Source organism: Esox lucius, chromosome 6 (genome assembly GCF_011004845.1).
Source record: "Esox lucius isolate fEsoLuc1 chromosome 6, fEsoLuc1.pri, whole genome shotgun sequence".
In the NCBI taxonomy this organism is placed as follows: domain Eukaryota; kingdom Metazoa; phylum Chordata; class Actinopteri; order Esociformes; family Esocidae; genus Esox; species Esox lucius.
Window position 1 is genome coordinate 2,830,361 of NC_047574.1, and position 21,681 is coordinate 2,852,041.

Here is a 21,681-nt window from a genome sequence, read left to right on the forward strand (position 1 = left end):
GAGAGACAGGCAGACAGAGAGACAGGAAACATTTGCTATAGTAACACACCGACAATGTATGGAAGTGTTCACTGTAATGGCAAATCCATAAGAATATAAATATAAAAAGGAATTAGAAAAACATGACAAATCGCAGCTACAGAGCTTAATTAACCAATCAATTATCCAATCAATTAACTCATGAATTACCTGCACAGGGATGTGTAGGTGTAGCGGGGGCATGTTTCGTCGTAATGAAGGGGCCGATTTGGGCCGGTACCTTCTCCTGCCCCTGTCCCGCTCCCCGCCCCTGTGTCTGCCCACTTCCTCGTCACATGACATCCTGGAGTTGCTGATTGGCTGCTTCCTCTCTTGCGTAAGATCTATGTAATAATGTTGTTTCACACTGTCCAGGTCTCTGTCCTCCTGCTCTGCCTCCCAGTCTCTCTCTCTGTCTCGCTCGCGACCCTCAGGGTCACTCCCCTCTTGCTTCCTGCCCAGTGGGACGAGGCCTCCTGGATCCAGCCCCGGGGTCGCTGGAGGAGTCCCCGTCCCGGTGGTGATGGTGGAGTCAGAGGCAGAGCTGGTCTGCTGACGGTGTCTGAACCTGAATGAGTCGCTCCTCTGGGGAGGCGTGGGAGGGATCTGCCCTATCCCCACCCCTGGGACCGGCCCCGCCTCGGAGGAGTTCTGGGGCGAGTGTTTGGGGAGCTGGGACAGGGAGAGGTAGTCCAGTTTGGTGGGTGTCTCGGGCCGTTTGAAGGTGTCCACGTCAAAGATGGACTTCCGCTGACTGGGCTTCTTGTAGATGGAGAGTTGGGCGCCCTCTGGGAATGATGTGATCTTGGGCCAAGTGCCTCCGCTCAGCCTCTCCCCCTCTGGGGAAGGGATGTGCTCTTCCCCACAACCTCCTCGGTTCATGTCTCCATCTCCGTCTCGGCTCTAAATACATCAGAATATAAACAGAACTTCACTCACCTCCGGCGCGGCAGGTCAAAATGGCAGTATTCTAGATTTAAAATAATTACATAAATTATAATAACATGTCATATTTTGGCATGGAAATACAATAAATAAATCAATTCATCCATATCATCCGCTCCCTCCCTCCCACTCTCCCTCCCTCCACCCATCAATATCACCTCCTCCCACTCTCCCTCCCTCCACCCATCAATATCACCTCCTCCCACTCTCTCTCCACCCATCAATATCACCTCCTCCCACTCTCCCTCCACCCATCAATATCACCTCCTCCCACTCTCCCTCCACCCATCAATATCACCTCCTCCCACTCTCCCTCCACCCATCAATATCACCTCCCACCGTCCCTCCACACATCCATTCCGCCCTGCCAAGGCAGACCTGTCGGAGGATGCAGTCTGAGGCAACAGGCGGTGAAAAGGTGAAAGCCTGTCTCCTGTGTAACTCCGGTCTCGTGTAGCAGTAGTCCTGGTGGGGCTCTGAGGGCTCAGGGCCGAGCGGGCTGCACGGCCCACAGCGCCCCCTGTGGGACGGACAGCGGGACTGCAGGGATCTGGTGGAGAACGGCTTGCTAAGCCGGCGGCAGAAGGAGCCGTCCCCATTCTGGTCGTGTTCCACGGAGTCCCTCTGACCTCCGTTCTGGCCGTGTCCCTCGGCGCCGCTGGAGCCCGCGTCCGGACAGAACATCTCCGTCTGGGTGGAACTGCTGTGGTGCCTGGAGTTCCGGCAGTTCCGGGAGTGGACCTCCGGGCCAGAATGGAGCGAACGGCAGTTGGACACCTTCTCTGAGGCGTCTCCCAGGTTTTCGAATAAACTCTGAGCGGAGCAGCTCTGTGGAAGAAACTGAACGAGAGGAAAAGCACAGAGGTCCTCACGGTCAACGTGTGGTTTGCACCCAGGTCACTCACAATCCTCACCTCAGCTCAAGAGTAAAGACAGACAGGGAGGCTTTGGCCTCGGGGGAAGATGGGAGACTCAGGATCAGGGTGGCATTTAACTTACCTTGATGACAGAGACACTGAGAACCTCTCGGCAGCTACACAGTAAACTTTCACACTCAGAGAGTGACTTGTTGTCTAGTGCAATTCCATTTATCTGCGTAAAGGAATTTAGATCAGTACTTCTTATCAAAACAACATAGCAGGAAACCATGTGCGTATTCATTCTTCACTGCAATACTCCCAAATGCATATGCAAATTGCGTCCTATTCCCTATGTAGTCAGCACCACTCGTGCGTTACTGCTCACATATACCATGGCTATTGGCCAATCAGCATTCAGGAGACCGTACACCACAGTTATGAAATCACATCACTTTTTCTGCTCAAATTGCGTTGGTAGCCGGTATATAAAAGCAAATAAGCACCTCAGGGGTTTGTGGTGTATTAACAATATACCATAACTAGGTGCTGTGTTCAGGCGCTGTTTTGTGGCTAAGAACAGCTGTTGGCATGGTATATTTCCCATATACCACAACCCCCGTGCCTTAATGTTTCAGTATACCACAGCTTCCTGCGAATTGGCATTCAGCACTTGAACCACCCAGTTTATAATAACCGCTTCTAACCACATTCATGTACTACATTTCTCCAACAGTTACACTCATGATAAGAGCAGGTTTAATAGGATACGTACAGCGATGAGCCGGTCTCCGACTGTGAGTGAACCTTCCCTGGAGGATGGGGAGCCTGGGATGACACCAGCTATAAACACCCCACACTCCAACCCAATACCACTGTCTGGAGAGACACAGAGGAGAACGTCATGTCTTCAGCGCACGCACGCACGCACGCACGCACGCACGCACACGTTACTACCCTCATCACACTATCATCAACACAAATGTATTCATCATAATCATCATCAGCACACAATCATTATTACTAACGATCATTTTGCACACATTATCATCAACCTTATCATCATCCTTCTCATCCTCATTATCCTTCTGATCATCATCATCCTCATCCCCATCATCATCCCTCGCATTATCCTTCTCATCAACACCATCCTTCTCATCAACACCATCCTTCTAATCATCCTTATCCTCATCATCCCTCACATCATCCTTCTCATCAACATCATCCTTCTCATCAACACCATCCTTCTCATCAACATCATCCTTATAATCATCCTCATCAATATCCCCTCAGCATCATCATCCTCCTCACCTTCATCCCTATCATCCATCTTGGTGTATCGGTGTCATGGACAATGATAATATAATGACAGAGGTGTTTACCTTCCATCCCAAAACTGATGCCACTTTAATGGAGAGTTGGCTAGCTAGTATTCCATACAGTATATTGTCACTTGGAGCAAAAAAGGGCTTTATAATATTAATTACACGTGACTGATTCATTGACTGACTGATTACGGTTGGCAAGGCTTAATACAGGAGGTGATCCCCAGACAGCTGACTCTGATCACGGTGATCCTAACCTTTGTATCCAGTGAGGCTGATTTGTATTGGAGTAATCAAACGCCCTCCCAGGCACTTCTTCCTGCGAACCACCACATTTATGACCCCCTCTCCACTCAGCACCGCCTTCAGAACCTGCTTCCTGTCCTTATTGGCCAGGTCCACATTGTTTATCTTCAACAGCCAATCATTCACTCTGTGAAAAGAAGGACAACCAATCATTGACTTTGTAGACGGAAGAGCTAACCAATCAGCAGTGCAGGCAGGGCATGGCTATTAATACTATACTGTTTTTCAGAATGATCAGTAAAGAGCTTCTAAGTATGATTTACCTTAATCTTCCTTCAGCAATACTTCCTTTAGCCACCTTACTGACAAATATCCCACAATCCCCTGGTAAATATGGATCGTTTAGCCCCTTGGCAACATCAAAACCAAGTGCTTTTAAATCCATGTCCTCCTGAAATGGCAGCATAAATATATAATTAGCATTCTCTCAAGTTAGCATTGAAAAAAACCACAACAGATCTAAAATTGCTCTAAGGTTTGTCTTTCGTGGTTTTTCGGCAATTCGGTGACTCCTTTTAAACTTCTTTTAAGTCAAGCAGTTCCTATGACATCACCCATGAATGGACTGTCTGCATAACGCTGTCGGGACAAAAGAGAACTAATGACCAGCCCCGGATCAGGGAGGCTCTGGTCTGTACCAGACGTTTTTTGTTCCTTCGCTAATGATTAGAATTGTGACGCGTGTCGAATGATCAGACACAGTTGATCAACTGGGCTGTGACTGTTTTTCCATGGCCCGGCCCTTGGGGGGCCCGGTGACCCAGACCCACTGGGGTCATTCAGTCAACTTGGTGCTTCGGCTTTTCACACGGTCGTCGATGCGATCCACTTCAGTAACGTGTCACTTATCATTGGCAATGGCATGAAACGGTACGAGTGGAATGGGCCTGGCTGTAGCGGCTGGGGACCACTGAACGCGTACTCTGTTCTTCTCAAGCTCCACGACTTCCGTCTCCCACTCCAGTGAGTCTGTGTCGATGGCGGAATCGTGGGAATTATGCGCCACCAGTTGCTGAAACCGGGCCTCCTTTGCTAACTGGTCTTCAAGCTTTTCCCTGGACATAAAAAAAAATAAGACGTTCACATGAAACCAACAATTATTTTCATATGAACTCAGAATGTATGGAGCAACATTTATTCGATTTACATTCTCACCACTAGATGGGACTAAAGATCTGGTTGTAAATCAGCAAAACGCTTCAAAACAGGTCACAAAACTGTCAATGTGAAATAATGGGTCCTGTTTTTCTGTACTGTTAACAGTTTCAAGAGGTTTATATTCTGATGCCAGAGATAAAGGGATACCAGGAGATGAAAACGCTGGATGGCAGGATGAACGACTAACTCACTTGAGCTCCTTGAGTTCACGCGACACGTCGTTCTTCTGTTTCCTGGCATCGTCCAGGTTCCTCAGGACGTCTGCCAGGTCACTCACAGCCCGGTCCCTCTCTCTCCTCAGGTTGTCACATAATGTCCTGACAGAAACACAAATACACACACACACACAATCAAGATGTCATCTAAATCTACCTATAAACTGATTACATCATAAGCTTGTCACGTTTTCTGTAAAAATACAATAATCTGTCATTTCGCTCTCTCTTTCTGCCTCCTCACGGTATGCTCTCTCTCTATTTCTCCTCAACATACGCTCTCTCTCTCCCTCCCTCCCTCCCTCTCTCCCTCCCGCTCTCCCTCCTCACCGTATGCTCTCTCTCTCGGCCACTATCTTGTCCCTCTCCTGGAAGGCCCAGTCGCGGCGACACTTGGCCACCTCTGCCTCCTGGGCGGCCTCCTTCAGCTCCAGGGACATGGCCTCGTACTGCTTCCTCAGCACCTCGATCTCTTTGGTGGCCCGCTCCATGTCCACTGTGGCCGAGTCTTGTATCTGACAGGGAGGAAGTGGTCGAGGGTAAGGCTGATCCTGGGTTAGCATTCAGGTTAGCATTTTTCAAGGGTTGGATTGGCAGAGGGGAACCTGATCCTGGATCTGTACCTTGAAGCAAACTGGCCCTGGATCTGTAGCTAGGTGAAACTGACTCTAGATCTGTACCAGGAGTAAGTCTACCCTGGAATGAGGGTGTACACATGTTTTTATCATGGGCATGTTGTGTTTTGTTTTGGAGTCCACCCTGCGCGTTACAGATTGGTCTGTGAACTGGGACAGACAGGGAAGTGACAGTGGCCTTTCTCCCTCATCTGAAGTGCTCCACACGGGCCTGTGGCCACAGAAACGGGGAAACATAACGGGATCTAACGACCGTCCATCCCCAGTGCTCTGTGTAGGGAAGAGGGCGCCTGCACTAATAGTGTGACCCCGATAGTGAGCTAAAGCACTAGTGAGGCATTGAATTATGGTCCAGACTCAATCAATCCCATTCCATTACTGGTGTTACAGACGTATAGTCTGTGTGGAGACGGGCTGCACTTTGATACCCGGGATGTGTCAAAGTCAGACCTATGCTTTTCACTTTAATTACTGGTCATTTCCTAATGCAGGCATCGTCTGTCTGTCACAAATCCTTCCAGACAATCAGAAAGAGACAGAGAGAGAAAAATGCTTTGTAGAGAATTGAATGATGCTGGAATGGTGTCAGCAGGGTCACACAGGACAGTATGGATGACCTCTGGAGTGGTTCACTTCACACAAACCGCCAGACAGACAGTGTGTCATGTCTTGTGACACAGATAGTGTACAACCTGTTTTATGTGTAGGCATTTTATGTTTCTGTATTGTCTTATGTTGCATGTATGTGTGTATTATATATGTTTGTGTATTGTCTTATATTGTGTGTATTATATGAGTATTGTCTTATACTGTGTGTATTATATATGTTTGAGTATTGTCTTATATTGTCCATCCATCCATCCATCTTCTCCCGCTTTATCCGGGGCCGGGTCGCGGGGGCAGCAGTCTAAGCAGGGATGCCCAGACTTCCCTCTCCCCAGACACTTCCTCTAGCTCTTCCGGGGGGACACCGAGGCGTTCCCAGGCCAGCCGGGAGACATAGTCCCTCCAGCGTGTCCTAGGTCTTCCCCGGGGTCTCTTCCCGGTGGGACGGGACCGGAACACCTTCCCAGGAAGGCGTTCCGGAGGCATCCGAAAAAGATGCCCAAGCCACCTCAGCTGACCCCTCTCGATGTGGAGGAGCAGCGGCTCTACTCTGAGCTCCTCCCGGGTGACCGAGCTTCTCACCCTATCTCTAAGGGATCGCCCGGCCACCCTGCGGAGAAAGCTCATTTCGGCCGCCTGTATCCGGGATCTTGTCCTTTCGGTCATGACCCAAAGCTCATGACCATAGGTGAGAGTAGGAACGTAGATTGACTGGTAAATCGAGAGCTTCGCCTTGCGGCTCAGCTCTTTCTTCACCACGACAGACCGATACATCGACTGCATTACTGCAGAAGCTGCACCGATCCGTCTGTCAATCTCCCGTTCCATCCTTATATTGTGTGTATTATATATGTTTGAGTATTGTCTTATATTGTGTGTATTATATATGTTTGAGTATTGTTTTATACTGTGTGTATTATATATGTTTGAGTATTGTCTTATACTGTGTGTATTATATATGTTTGAGTATTGTTTTATACTGTGTGTATTATATATGTTTGAGTATTGTCTTATACTGTGTGTATTATATATGTTTGAGTATTGTTTTATACTGTGTGTATTATATATGTTTGTGTATTGTCTTATATTGTGTGTATTATATGAGTATTGTCTTATACTGTGTGTATTATATATGTTTGAGTATTGTCTTATATTGTGTATATTATATATGTTTGAGTATTGTCTTATATTGTGTGTATTATATATGTTTGAGTATTGTTTTATACTGTGTGTATTATATATGTTTGAGTATTGTCTTATACTGTGTGTATTATATATGTTTGAGTATTGTTTTATACTGTGTGTATTATATATGTTTGAGTATTGTCTTATACTGTGTGTATTATATATGTTTGAGTATTGTTTTATATTGTGTGTAGTATAAATGTTTGAGTATTGTTTCATATTGTGTGTATTATATATGTTTGAGTATTGTTTCATATTGTGTGTATTATATATGTTTGAGTATTGTTTTATGTTCTTATATTGTGTGTATTATATATGTTTGTGTATTGTCTTATGTCGTGTTATGTCCTGTTATGTCCTGTCTTGGGTATCCCCCATAGGGACATTCAAGTTGTCAACCAATCAAACCTGTCCAGTCTACCGGTTTTAAGTGACTAGCTGTGACAAGGCTTAAGCCTCTATCCTGTCTATCCCGTGTGTGTGTGTGTGTGTGTGTGTGGGGTGGGTGGGTGTGTGTGTGTGTGTGATCCAGTTTAACAGTAACTGTACATGTCAGGACCAGAGATCCCAACAACCTGACATTTTGGTAACAAATGTTTCTTTAGGCCGATCCCTACTAGGAAAGCTGATATTTCCAGCTTAGATGTTGAACCTGTTTAGCCTGGTGCATTCAGCGGTTAGTCTCTGTAGAGGGCCTCTGTCTACTAAAACAGGTTTGTATCTCACCCATGAGGCGTGTGTGTTCGTGTATCGGTTTGTGTGTCGGTTTGTGTGTGTTCTTTGATTTTGAAATCTCACTCCACAGCTAGCTTGAAATGTCTTTGATGGAGCTCCGTCTTCATCAGTACCTTTTGTGTAGCTCAAACGGTTGAAGCGCTGTCAAAAAGGAGCGCTCACGTGCGTTGGGAAGCGGGGGACCAGAGTTCACACCCAGGGTGGGGTGAAGCCAACCGCCAGGGAGAAATCTATGCAGTTAGCCACAACACGGCGCCTGACGTTGGTTTGACTAGCACATCTGAATCAACTTGTCTACTAATCATCACGCCCCTTCAGCAAAAGAATTTCACGACGGCCACGGTCATCGTTGCCCTTCGCTCTGGCCGTGATGCCCCCCCCCCGAAAATCATAGTATGCCCTACTGCCACCATGCATGTCCTTTAAGCCCCTGCTACTGTCAAAATCTCATGGTCAGCAGTTTATTCGTAAGTTTGTTTGTAGTTCCCAACTGTGAACAACCACAAGAACGGACTACACGCATGTAAGCAAGCTAGCTAGTTATCGATAGATAGCTGACTTATTTAGTGCTTAAATCAAACCTCTGCTTTGGAAGGTGCGTTCATGAGCAACGACGAAGTGGGAAAGTTCCGACCTCTGAATGGGAGAATACACCTGAACGCTGTTTGAAGGCTCCGAGAAGCAACGTTAGGTTTGACATCACTCGAGATAACAGCGTTTGTGGCCAAAGATTACAAAACAAAAAGACTTGCTCTGCACACAAATAACCCACTACATTTGTTCATTTAGGTGGTACTCAGAGCAGGTGATTGTGATGTTAAAGGATACATAGCGGTTTACTTTTGGGTAACTGAGGTCATGTTTATCCTTCTGGCTAGCTAGGCTTAACGTTACTTAACTGTCAATACCACTGCCTGTTTTCGTCTTGTGAACGCTCCCAACTAAAACTTCTAAAATGAAACAGATTCCAGAATCTATAAAAATGTAAGATATTTTGAAGGAGTAGATGTACTTTGTAAAACATGATAATTAAACTTTTTAGGTCAAAAAACATATCAGTTGTGAATAAAAAAAAAGTGAATAATGTATGTTTTTATGTCATGCATGTTTTATTTTTCTTATTAGAAATTCAAGTTGTTTATTTGTAAGCTCCAAATCCTCTTATTTCACTCAGTGGCCTTTGTGCCCTAAAAATGTTTGTGACACCGAAGGCCAAATGGCCTTGCCCTTAAAATGACTACGTTACAACCCTGAGCCCCTTGAACTGCTTGGATGAGGTAAGCTAGTTCAGGGCTGTGAGACGGTCCGTGGCCTTCGGATTGCAGGCCCATACCAGACAAGCCAATGGGTTAGTGAGATACTGCTTCATGTCAGTGGTTCATGTCATGTGCAGCCCTGCTATCTGGAGAACATGCTGTCATTCGCATCCTAGAGTCTGGATTCAAAAGATGCCTATTTGAATGAAAATGTAATTTGTGGATTAAAATAAGGAATTCTGTGTGTGTGTTTTACCTGTCAGGGTGTGTGTGTGTGTGTGTGTGTGTGTGTGTTTTACCCGTCAGGGTGTGTGTGTGTGTGTGTGTGTTTTACCCGTCAGGGTGTGTGTGTGTGTGTGTGTGTGTGTGTGTGTGTGTGTGTTTTACCCGTTAGGGTGTGTGTGTGTATTTTACCTGTCTAGCCTGGTAGTACTCTCTGAGTAGCTGATCTCTCTGTGTGATGGCCTCAGTCCTTTCCTTACGGGCAACGTCCCTCTCTTCCCGGACCGTCTCGATGTCTTTGCAGGCCTGGCTCAGCTCCTTCTGGGTCTCTGCCTTGTCCTTCACCTCGTGGCAGTACTTTTCCAACAGCTCATTCTTCTCACAGATGGCCCTGTCTCGGTCGATAAGTGCTGAACCAAGCTCCTGGTCAACCAAGAAGACAGCAACTAGCTAATTAACTTAAAGGGCCACTGGAAGAGGTCTTGACTTGACAATATTGTTAAAACTAAAATCTTTAACTCATTCACAGGATGAAGGCTTGCAAGCTAGCTAATTCTCTTAGGTGTTCCATACAACCGAATGACAGTTAATCATGCATGTTAGTCAATGTGTTCATACAGGGTTATGAGTCAGTCCGATTACCTGACGAAGCGCCTCCAACTCTTCGCCGGTCATCCTTCTCTCCGAGGTGGTGTTCTTCAGCTTGGCCTCCGCTAGCTCCAGCCCCGTCTGTAACTTGTCCACTTCCTTGATCACCTGTTCCGCAAAAATAACATTAGTAATCTCCCCGTTATATAGTTTTACAACATTATATATCAGTAGTACTAGTATTTACTGAATGTATTAGTACATGGATCTTCAACCCTTTCCTGGGCACCCCCCAGCCATCTCACAGTTTCATTTTGGCCCTGAACTAGCTCACCTGATTCAATAGGTAAGGGCTTGTTAATTAGTTAATTAGTTGATTCAGGGGTGCTAGCTCTGGGATACATCTAATAGATGGAATGGCTGGGGGGTCCCCAGGAGAAGTCTGAAGATCTATGTACATGCATTATTGAAAGATGGCTAATTGAAAGATATTTTTATTAATGTGCATTGTCCTAATCAAATTAAATTCAGTGGCCAGCTTATTATTAGGTACATCCATCGAGAAAAGGTTTGGTCTCCTCTACTTCCAGAACACATCAGGGAATGGAAAATACAGGAACGTCAGAACGCACGCATTCTACAGGAACGTCAGAACGCACGCACTCTACAGGAACGTCAGAACGCACGCACTCTACAGGAACGTCAGAACGCACGCACTCTACAGGAACGTCAGAACGCACGCACTCTACAGGAACGTCAGAACGCACGCACTCTACAGGAACGTCAGAACGCACGCACTCTACAGGAACGTCAGAACGCACGCACTCTACAGGAACGTCAGAACGCACGCACTCTACAGGAACGTCAGAATGCACGCAAAAGCTGCTCTATTGTGTTGAGTCTTCAGCCTTCCACAGGACATTCAAGTCCACCAAACTGGGACTGGTCGAACAAGTCAATGTTATTCCATCTCTAAATTGTCTAGTTTGAATGCTCACTGGAGTAGCTTCTTGTTTCTAGCTGATGAGGGTGAAGTCATGTCATGACAATCAGGGATGAGGTCAGAGATGCAGTTCTGGGGATGAGGTCAGAGATGCAGTTCTGCTCCAGTGAGGAGACAGTCTGGCTTTATTGGACCGGAGACAGAGGAGACAGCCTGCTGAAACAAGCTGAGCTTCCTTTCAGATCACCGGTCCACCCTGTCCACACTCACAGTCTTCAGGAACGGTCGATCCTCTGTGAACAGGCCGATGTACCCAGTAAAGTGGCCACTGGGTGTGCGTTACTGACCTGGTCCCTCTCGCTCATGATCAGCCTGTACTCGCTGAAGACCGAGTCCCTCTCCTCCTTGTACTTGTCACAGTCCTTCACGGCCTTCAGCTGCTGGGTCTTCAGGCGCGTGTTCTCCGCCTGCAGCCGCTCCATCTCCCGTTGCAGCTCGTTGTTGTGCACCGCCACCTTGGACAGCTCTGCCTGGGTCGAATCGAACCTGACCGAGTAGCGGGAGAGAGGGACGCGGTCAGGGGATCCAGGACAGTGTTAATGACAACGCTATAAAATACAGCGGAAAAAGTAGAGGAGAAGTGACACGTCGGATGATGATGATGAACTGTGATGCAAACAAACATCAACTCTTCAATGTGAATAATAAGAACAGCTTGCCATTTAAATATACACACACACACACCTTTAGAAGTAAGAATAAGGCAATATCTAATGAAACCGATTTTCATGTGAAGAAGCCGGCCTGGTCAGGTTGAGATCTGAGACACAGCAGCACAGATCTGCCATCAGAGGCCTTCATCTTCTCTCGACTGAATTACTTCAGCCACTTCTACACAACATGTGAACACGTATGAATGCATAAGGCACATTACGAACACCTCCGAATACTTATGTAGACAAGCAATTATAATGCCTTATAAGGCTACAGTTTGTATAGTAATGTCTCTGTGTGTGTGTCTCACCTCCTCATAGAGGTGGAGTACTGTTGCTGATAGTGCATGGCAGCATCTCTCTGCTTCAACAACACATCCAACTGTTTCTGTAGCCTCTGGTTCTCCATCTCAGCCTGCTCCAGATGACTCAGGTCTGCATTGTGATGGGCGGTCTTCTCATTGTACCTGGAACACATTCGTTAAACAGGAAAGGAGAAAAGTTGTACAGTAATGAAAAGGCGAAGAGAAAAATAATGAAGCAATTAAACAGGATCGCAGTCCTGCATCTTCGGAGAGTCAGTTCAGGAAGCTAGCTCCTTCAGAGAATCAGTTCAGGAAGCTAGCTCCTTCAGAGAGTCAGTTCAGGAAGCTAGCTCCTTCAGAGAGTCAGTTCAGGAAGCTAGCTCCTTCAGAGAGTCAGTTCAGGAAGCTAGCTCCTTCAGAGAGTCAGTTCAGGAAGCTAGCTCCTTCAGAGAGTCAGTTCAGGAAGCTAGCTCCTTCTGAGAGTCGATTCAGGAAGCTAGCTCCTTCAGAGTCGTTTCATGAAGCTAGCTCCTTCTGAGAGTCGCTTCAGGAAGCTAGCTCCTTCAAGAAGTCATTGTACGTGACTATCTAAACAAGGTCACTTGTACAGTGTAATAAAAACCTTTTGCTATACCTCTTCTTGAGAACCTCGTAGTCTCTCTTGGCACCTTCCAGCTTGTCCATGGCTGTGTCATAAAGCTTGTTGAGGATCTCAGAGGACCCTGCTCTCATCACCTGGAACACACAGGTCCTTCAATTGATTTCAATTCCTGAAGTTGAGAGTACTGACCGTAATATCGAAGGATCACAGATAATGACCCAACACTGAGTCGACAACCACTCGGTCTGTCAGGAGCAGAATGGACCTAAAGTGCCCTCCCCTATCCTGTAAAACAGATTAAGCAACATAATACGAGTGAGACGCTGCTTTCAGTAAACCTGAGTCACAAATGACACCCTGTTCTACATAAAGTGCACTTCATATCAAACAGCATAAGGAATATGGTAGCACAGGGGTCAACTATAGTCCATTGTCCAGGGAAAAGGGTGAAATTAAAGTTGGCTGTTGGAAGAGTGTGTCAAATTGCTAAAGTGACATCACGTATTTAGAAGAGGTCAGGTCCTGCTGCCAAATTAAGTCACCAAGCAGCAACTCTCTGAGACAGTGAAGAGAGAAATCTTGCAGACCATTTAAAATGTGCCTCTCAGTCCCACTCCTACTGGTAATACTTCAAATAAAGAAAGAGAGAACTTTATTGAAGGGGCAATCTGCGATTCTTACATACATCGGGACACTTTTAAAGGAATTATGTGTAACTCAATCACTGATTCTGCATGAATACAGCTTATATTTGCCTCACTAGTTTAGTTCAAGTTCCATCAAACTGGAACCAACACTTGCTCTGGATTCACCATTCACCGCTCTGTCTATGAATTTGAATGGGGCTACATTTCACCACGCCCCCTCTTTCAGCTGTTTAACAGAACCGTGGCAGGTTTGGCACTTGTTAATTGAACTGCAGATCGCCCCATTTAACATCAAAATGACAGAATATCACACAGGGACCCTAAAGGAGCTGTGCATACGATCCCTGGCTAAATGGCTAATGTGTGTACGAAGACTAAGACCAATATGTTACGACATGGTGTTTATTCATATTTAAAACGTCCCATGAAAGCCGAACGCTTGTGTGCACCCCATGTCATTGGCTCACTTCCTTTTCAAACAGACCTCATTCACAACGAAGACCCAGTGGCATCAGGGCCTGTAGGATTTTTCCGTCTGAATGCAGCTCGATGCCACTTCGGTGACATGAGCTAAAAAGCTGGCCCAGCAATCGGCAGACAGCACGCGTCCCAAATGGGACCCTATTCCCATAACAGGGCACTGCTTCTGACTAGAGCCGACATGGAACAAGGGGGCCATTTGTCACACGGTCTGGTACTGGCCCGACGGGCACAGACATCCCACATGGACATTACTGACGAAACATTAATGATCCGAACAGCAGGTCCATGATTTAATGGGGACGAATTAGGTCACGTGTCCCAAACAGCATGCTATTCCCTACAGGGCCCAAAAGGTTCACTGTAAAAGGCAGACGGGGTGCTTCTCCAGATGCCGGCAGAGCGGACGGTAGAGAAACACTGTGTTTCCCATTTGGTCATCTACACTACGTCAAGTTTGGAGCATCAATAGTACAGTAAATGGAAAGACTGGAACAGTGAGGACATTTTGCCAGGCTCGCCCTAATAAATAATGGCTATATTAGTATTTTTGCAGCATTAATGGAAATCAATTGTAATCCCCCAAAATGTCTCACAAGTATATGTGTGTCTGGGCGTGTGTGTGTGTGTCTGGGTGCATGTGTGTGTGTCGTTGTGTGTGTGTGTAGTTGTATGTCAGGTCATGTGTGTGTCGTGTGTGTGTCTGGGTGCATGTGTGTGTGTTGTTGTGTGTGTGTGTAGTTGTATGTCAGGTCATGTGTGTGTCGTGTGTGTGTGTGTCTGGGCGTGTGCATGTGTGTGTGTCGTTGTGTGTGTGTGTGTAGTTGTATGTCAGGTCATGTGTGTGTCGTTGTGTGTGTGTGTGTGTGTGTGTGTGTCTGGGCGTGTGTGTGTGTCTGGGCGTGTGTGTGGGTGTGTATGCGTGTGTAGATGTGTGTTTGTGTGTGTCTACCTGTTGGTGGAGGAGCCTCATGTCTCCTAACTCCCTCTGGTCCTCCTCATGCCGCCTCCTCATCTCCTCACAGCTCAGTTTCAGATGGTTGTGCTCCCGGATGAGTTGGATGTTGTCCTGCAGAATAACAATCGCCCAGAATGGAACAGAAAACAGTTGAGGGCCTGAACATTGGTTTCCCAACACAGTCCAGGTGTACACCCAGTCAACACAGTCCAGGTGTACACCCAGTCAACACAGTCCAGGTGTACACCCAGTCAACACAGTCCAGGTGTACACCCAGTCAACACAGTCCAGGTGTACACCCAGGCAACACAGTCCAGGTGTACACCCAGTCAACACGGTCCAGGTGTACACCCAGTCAACACAGTCCAGGTGTACACCCAGGCAACACAGTCCAGGTGTACACCCAGTCAACACAGTCCAGGTGTACACCCAGTCAACACAGTCCAGGTGTACACCCAGGCAACACGGTCCAGGTGTAAACCCAGTCAACACAGTCCAGGTGTACACCCAGTCAACACAGTCCAGGTGTACACCCAGTCAACACAGTCCAGGTGTACACCCAGTCAACACAGTCCAGGTGTACACCCAGTCACCACAGTCCAGGTGTACACCCAGTCAACACAGTCCAGGTGTACACCCAGTCACCACAGTCCAGGTGTACACCCAGTCACCACAGTCCAGGTGTACACCCAGGCAACACAGTCCAGGTGTACACCCAGGCAACACGGTCCAGGTGTACACCCAGTCACCACAGTCCAGGTGTACACCCAGTCAACACAGTCCAGGTGTACACCCAGTCAACACAGTCCAGGTGTACACCCAGTCAACACAGTCCAGGTGTACACCCAGGCAACACAGTCCAGGTGTACACCCAGTCAACACAGTCCAGGTGTACACCCAGTCACCACAGTCCAGGTGTACACCCAGTCACCACAGTCCAGGTGTACACCCAGTCAACACAGTCCAGGTGTACACCCAGTCAACACAGTCCAGGTGTACACCCAGTCACCACGGTCCAGGTGTACACCCAGGCAACACAGTCCAGGTGTACACCCAGGCAACACAGTCCAGGTGTACACCCAGTCAACACAGTCCAGGTGTACACCCAGGCAACACAGTCCAGGTGTACACCCAGGCAACACAGTCCAGGTGTACACCCAGGCAACACAGTCCAGGTGTACACCCAGGCAACACAGTCCAGGTGTACACCCAGGCAACACAGTCCAGGTGTACACCCAGTCAACACGGTCCAGGTGTACACCCAGTCAACACAGTCCAGGTGTACACCCAGGCAACACGGTCCAGGTGTACACCCAGGCAACACAGTCCAGGTGTACACCCAGTCAACACGGTCCAGGTGTACACCCAGGCAACACAGTCCAGGTGTACACCCAGGCAACACGGTCCAGGTGTACACCCAGGCAACACGGTCCAGGTGTACACCCAGGCAACACAGTCCAGGTGTACACCCAGTCAACACAGTCCAGGTGTACACCCAGGCAACACGGTCCAGGTGTACACCCAGGCAACACAGTCCAGGTGTACACCCAGGCAACACAGTCCAGGTGTACACCCAGTCAACACAGTCCAGGTGTACACCCAGGCAACACAGTCCAGGTGTACACCCAGTCACCACAGTCCAGGTGTACACCCAGGCAACACGGTCCAGGTGTACACCCAGGCAACACAGTCCAGGTGTACACCCAGTCAACACGGTCCAGGTGTACACCCAGTCACCACAGTCCAGGTGTACACCCAGTCACCACGGTCCAGGTGTACACCCAGGCAACACACCTGTCTGACGGCCTCCAGCTCCTCCTTCAGCTGAGCCTGCTCGCTGGCAACACGACTGTGGAGGGAGCTGCACACAGAGGAGAGACATGGCAGGGTTAGTCAACAGGCACCGACCTCAGCCCTGTCAGGCCGACCTCATGCCGTGCGTTCCCAAATGCACTGGCTGACGTGGGAGTCATATCGGAGTTACAAACGGGCCGAGTGAGCTTTGGATGACAGTGGCTGATTTGGGTTATTCAGGAATTAATGGCTGTTGTGGTTTATTTGCCACATAAAAAGACGGTGTGGAACCTACATTCTCAAACACCTAACGTATAAAGCACCTAACTTCCCCCACATAGAAAACCTGAGCAAACTACTGCGGTACGGAAAGAAATGCATTAGAGAGAAAAGTTAAAATGTGTTCAAAATCATAAATCTTTTAAACTTGTCACTTCAGTAAGGAACACCAGCTCGGGCAAGTGCTCAGAAATACCAGCTCAACCAGTTCATTTCTATCCCAACCAGACAAGTCTACTCTTACAGCTGACATGATAATAAACACGTAGCCTCAGATGAACGCCAACATGGCCTGAACACAGAAGCTGAACGAAGGACAGAGAGAAAAACACAGGGGCTTAAAAACGGGTCCTAATCCATCATCTGTCTGTTTGCATTTCGTCCCAGCTGTTAGCGTGGTTGTCGACGACCCCACACCATCCATGCATATGGAAGCCAGCAATTAAATCACACAAATGGACAGACAGAGCATGGCAGCACGGTTTACTTCACAGACTGAGAAATGACAGACCTAGTTTTGCCACGGCATTATTCTGACGGCACGGTTGTCTGGTGACACTGTAATTAGAAAAAAAACTATGGTTGTCTACATAGATTCCGTGGAACTGAAGTGTGCCTGAAACTCGCTCTTGTCTTTTCCCACCTGAACTTAAGAGAACTGCTTTATTGAAAAGCATGCACTTATGTCTGTGATATGCGGTTGTCTAAGTCGCTTGGATAAGAGATCCGGCTAAATGAAAATATGTAAACGTGAATATTCATGTGACATCGCAAGGTGCTCTGTGGTTATTTATAATGGTTTTAGATAGAAATACATTTTATTTTTTTTATTTCTACCTGTTGTTCTGTTGGCTGGTTTTTGTGCTCAGCTCATTCTTTCTGAGAAATGGTGTGGGTCCAAAATGGCATCCTATTCCCCACACAGTACACTCCAAGCGGTGGACTAAATATGAATGAAGGTGGCTTTTGGGAGTCTGACTAGAGCGGCGTTCATCATGATACTGAAAGAAAAGCAGTAGCTCTGCTCACTTTGACTTTTAATCACTTGAGATTTTATTAAAACGTTGGAGGATTAGAATGATGGTTTTAACTGAGTAGCAGCTTTTAAAAGGGGACAAAAGACTGGTTGACCCCCTCCTGTATCCCTGGAAAAAATCTGTTCTTTGCAATCTGCAGCCTGCTACACAGACCTCATGACCAGGATGAACACAATTCCCCTCCATCCATTCCATCTCCTCACTGTGAGAGCTTCTGAGCCCCAAACACAAAAGCATTGAGGGAATGCTAAAACATTGATGGGCCAGGACCAATTCCGTGCACGGCACAATATAAAATAAATAAAATAAAAACCTCAGGCGGGCTTGAATGACATCTCTTGTTGTGAGCAAACTCCACCCAGCTGGAAGGCTAACGGAAAAATGCATTTTGATTATATCAAATAGTATTCAAACCCGGGTCTGTACTTCATTCCCTAGTAGAATTACAGCAGTGTACATGCATGTGTGTTTGTACCACTTACTGGTAGAAGTCAGCTTTCTGCACTGCCTCTTCACATCTCTTTAGGGAGGTGCTGTGTTGATTCTGTAGAGACTGCAGATCTCCCATGGCCTTCAAACACTGTAGCTTCAGACGCTCATAGTCATGGCCTGACTTGAAGTTGGGCCTGCTTTTTACACACACACACACACACACACACAAACAAACACAGGCATACGCATGCACACGCACGCACACAAACGCACACACACAGGAAAAAGAAAAGGCATCAAGAATCTAGACCTTTAAAATGTTATAACACTCCACTGTTTGCGCATGTATGAGAAAGATGGGGATTGTATCATTAATATTATATACAGTAGCTGGCTGGCAGAATCATGTTAAATGTTTTATCAGAGTTAGTGATCCGACAAAAGTTTGGAAGCATTTTGCTTGTCTTAAAGCTTTTAGCTGGTGGAAGCACTTTGGGCAAAACAACATGACGTGAGCATTTTCTGACAGAGAACTTTGCCCGTGGTCATCTGAGGTTCGGTCCACAGCAGTTCTGGATAAAGCTGATCTATCTATAGGTCAGAAGGATTGTATAAAAATAGCACTTAGTGGTTCTATCATTAGTGGTTCTGTCTGGACTCGACTTGTTCATCTGCTGACCACTGAACCAAGGTACTGCAGAATGCGCTGTTATTCTGCTGGCTGGTGGAGTCACGTCAGACTAGTTCCTTGCGTGTGTTCCCTGGGTTTTACCTGCAGTCATCGAAGGTGGTGCCTGGCGAGGACAGGGCCAGGCGTTTGCGAAGCTCATCCCTCTCGCGTGTCACCTGCCTGAGCTGGAACAGCACGGTCTCCATCTTCTCGCTCACCTGCCCGCAGCGGGTCTCCAGGTGGGCCGGAGGAGGGGACGAAGCTTGGCCCGTCGTACCTGTCACAGTCAGCATGTCACTGGTGGCAAGGGACTTTAACCCAACCCTGAACCCGGCCCAAATCAACCCTTAAGAGTCTTATGAGGTGGGCTCATCAAATGTAGAATACAATAAAGATCTGGCTGCTGGAAGTCAATGGAGCCACTCAAACCATTTTCTAGATCTCCAGGAACATTCCAAATCAACTCCCAGATCATAATGCCACATGAAACAGCTTGACCTGCCTTAGGTCCAATCCAAAATAGATCCCTAATGCCTACCCCTGACCCCTGAACCCTCCATACGACCTATTCACTCATGGAGATCTGAGAGGATCCCAAAACCAAAGGGAAAGGGCCTAATAGGATGTTTGCACACAGGGACCAAACACTTTTAGGCGGTAACCTTAGTTTTAATTAATAATGTCAAAATAATAACCCACAAACTAGCAGAGAAAGAATTTGTTTTTTTATGACTGTGTTTAAAGGCCTTTTCTTATTTTTAACAAAGTTCATCCCACGTAGCTTGTATTCTTTTAGAACCAATAGCTAAAATCATATAGCATGAATTTAAAATTCCAATTGCAGATGGCCCATTTAATCATTTACACTTTTTGTGTAATCAGTCCAGCTCTCAAGCCATGCCTAAATTAATAAATCAAAGGGCAGTGCTGACATAAACACAACACTGCTCTATGCAATATTTTCTTTCTGGGCTACCATTCCCCTGACTTGAATGCAACGACAACAGAGTCCTGCTCCACTCTCCTCTTTTAGAAATAAGGCTCAGCGTTCTCTCTGGCTCACACCCAACTGCTACTGCCTTCCCAATAGTGCATGACTCCCCAATACAAGACCCAAAGAGCTGTGATTCTAGATTCTGTACTAGAAAGGGCCATTTGGGCAAAAGCCTACTCCACTCTCCTTCCAGGGGAGAATGAAGCCCATGCTGGGGGTTGGTGGGGTGCTTCTGTAAATGCTTTCACATCTGTGTAATCACTTGCATGTGTTGACCGAAACCCTAAAGGGGGAGAGAAGGAGACTGGGGCATAAATAACGTGTAGACCACGTGCACTCAGCCTCATGCGAAGTTGTTCGAACAACATATTAATAATCAGACACTCCTACTACTACAGGTGAAATACTGGTTTAAGGATTCTGGATATATTACTGATCCCCTTCTTCATTCCAGGAATATTCCAACCCTGGGGTTCTGGTAACCCTGGGGTTCTGGTAACCCTGGGGTTCTGGTAACCCTGGGATTGTTCTGGTAACCCTGGGATTGTTCTGGTAACCCTGGGATTGTTCTGGTAACCCTGGGATTGTTCTGGACAATTGGCAGTTGTGCAGCCCCAGGCTACTACCCACGAAGAAGAAGGGCTACTACCCATGAAGAAGATGTGCTACTACCCACGATGAAGATGGGCTACTACCCACGAAGAAGAAGGGCTACTACCCACGAAGAAGAAGGGCCACTACCCACGAAGAAGAAGGGCCACTACCCACGAAGAAGAAGGGCCCTACCCACGAAGAAGAAGGGCCCTACCCACGAAGAAGAAGGGCCACTACCCACGAAGAAGAAGGGCCACTACCCACGAAGAAGGGCTCCTACCAACAAAGAAGAAGGTCAACGACCCACAAAGAAGAAGGTCAACTACCCACAAAGAAGAAGGTCAACTACCCACAAAGAAGAAGGTCAACTACCCGCAAAGAAGAAGGTCAACTACCCGCAAAGAAGAAGGTCAACTACCCGCAAAGAAAAAGGTCAACTACCCACAAAGAAAAAGGTCATCTACCCACAAAGAAGGGCAACTACCCACAAAGAAGAAGGGCAACTACCCACAAAGAAGAAGGGCAACTACCCACAAAGAAGAAGGGCAACTACCCACAAAGAAGAAGGGCAACTACCCACAAAGAAGAAGGGCAACTACCCACAAAGAAGAAGGGCAACTACCCACGAAGAAGAAGTGCAACTACCCATGAAGAAGAAGTGCAACTACCCACGAAGAAGAAGCTGTCCCCACTCACCTACACTGCTGAGGGAGCTGCTGCTCTCGGAGTCCGAGGGCATCGTGGACAAAACACTGTATGTGGACCCTGTGGAAAAGGATACAAACATTTCAAAACACTGTATTTGGACCCGGTCAAAAGAGAATACAAACATATGTCATGTCATTCAATTTATACAACACAATGTGTAGTAGTGGATTTGCGGTCACGTAGTATTGTGTATAAATGCCTTGTATTAATCTGGTATATGGTACACACACAGGCTCGTTTGAGATCAAAGTGTTTATTCATAGATCAGTAAGAGACTTCGGTCCAACTTTTGATGAGAGACAGGCAGCCAGCCTGCGGTCAGCTCTGACAGAGCAGACAGCAGAGAAGAGCGTGGCAAATTATCCTAGAGACAGACGGGCACACGTCCCAAATGGCACCTTACTCCCTGGCACACTTCTTTTTACCATGGCTGTACTGGAGCTGACCAAAAGAAGTGCACTATATTGGGAAGAGA

The 21,681-nt window shown here is 47.1% G+C and overlaps 1 protein-coding gene across 6 annotated transcripts in view; it reads right to left on the reverse strand.

Annotated features, from left to right (window-relative positions):
* The window catches only part of LOC105010092 (disks large homolog 5), a 49,709-nt gene that overhangs the window by 17,355 nt on the left and 10,673 nt on the right, over window positions 1-21,681 (reverse strand). For 3 of the 6 annotated variants that reach the window (XM_020047147.3, XM_010869477.4, XM_020047151.3), the window contains exons 2-20: window positions 21,195-21,263; window positions 19,013-19,187; window positions 18,291-18,437; window positions 16,493-16,559; window positions 14,693-14,809; window positions 12,647-12,747; window positions 12,019-12,174; window positions 11,342-11,540; window positions 10,106-10,219; window positions 9,656-9,886; window positions 5,155-5,339; window positions 4,801-4,926; window positions 4,374-4,506; window positions 3,715-3,842; window positions 3,403-3,578; window positions 2,596-2,699; window positions 1,963-2,055; window positions 1,342-1,803; window positions 190-921 (exon numbers count right to left, since the gene is read on the reverse strand). In XM_020047147.3, coding sequence (XP_019902706.2) covers window positions 190-921; window positions 1,342-1,803; window positions 1,963-2,055; window positions 2,596-2,699; window positions 3,403-3,578; window positions 3,715-3,842; window positions 4,374-4,506; window positions 4,801-4,926; window positions 5,155-5,339; window positions 9,656-9,886; window positions 10,106-10,219; window positions 11,342-11,540; window positions 12,019-12,174; window positions 12,647-12,747; window positions 14,693-14,809; window positions 16,493-16,559; window positions 18,291-18,437; window positions 19,013-19,187; window positions 21,195-21,263 — 3,515 coding nt within the window. The remainder of the gene's footprint in view (window positions 1-189; window positions 922-1,341; window positions 1,804-1,962; window positions 2,056-2,595; window positions 2,700-3,402; window positions 3,579-3,714; window positions 3,843-4,373; window positions 4,507-4,800; window positions 4,927-5,154; window positions 5,340-9,655; window positions 9,887-10,105; window positions 10,220-11,341; window positions 11,541-12,018; window positions 12,175-12,646; window positions 12,748-14,692; window positions 14,810-16,492; window positions 16,560-18,290; window positions 18,438-19,012; window positions 19,188-21,194; window positions 21,264-21,681) is intronic. The other 3 variants (XM_010869483.4, XM_020047148.3, XM_020047149.3) reach the window with 2 other exon arrangements.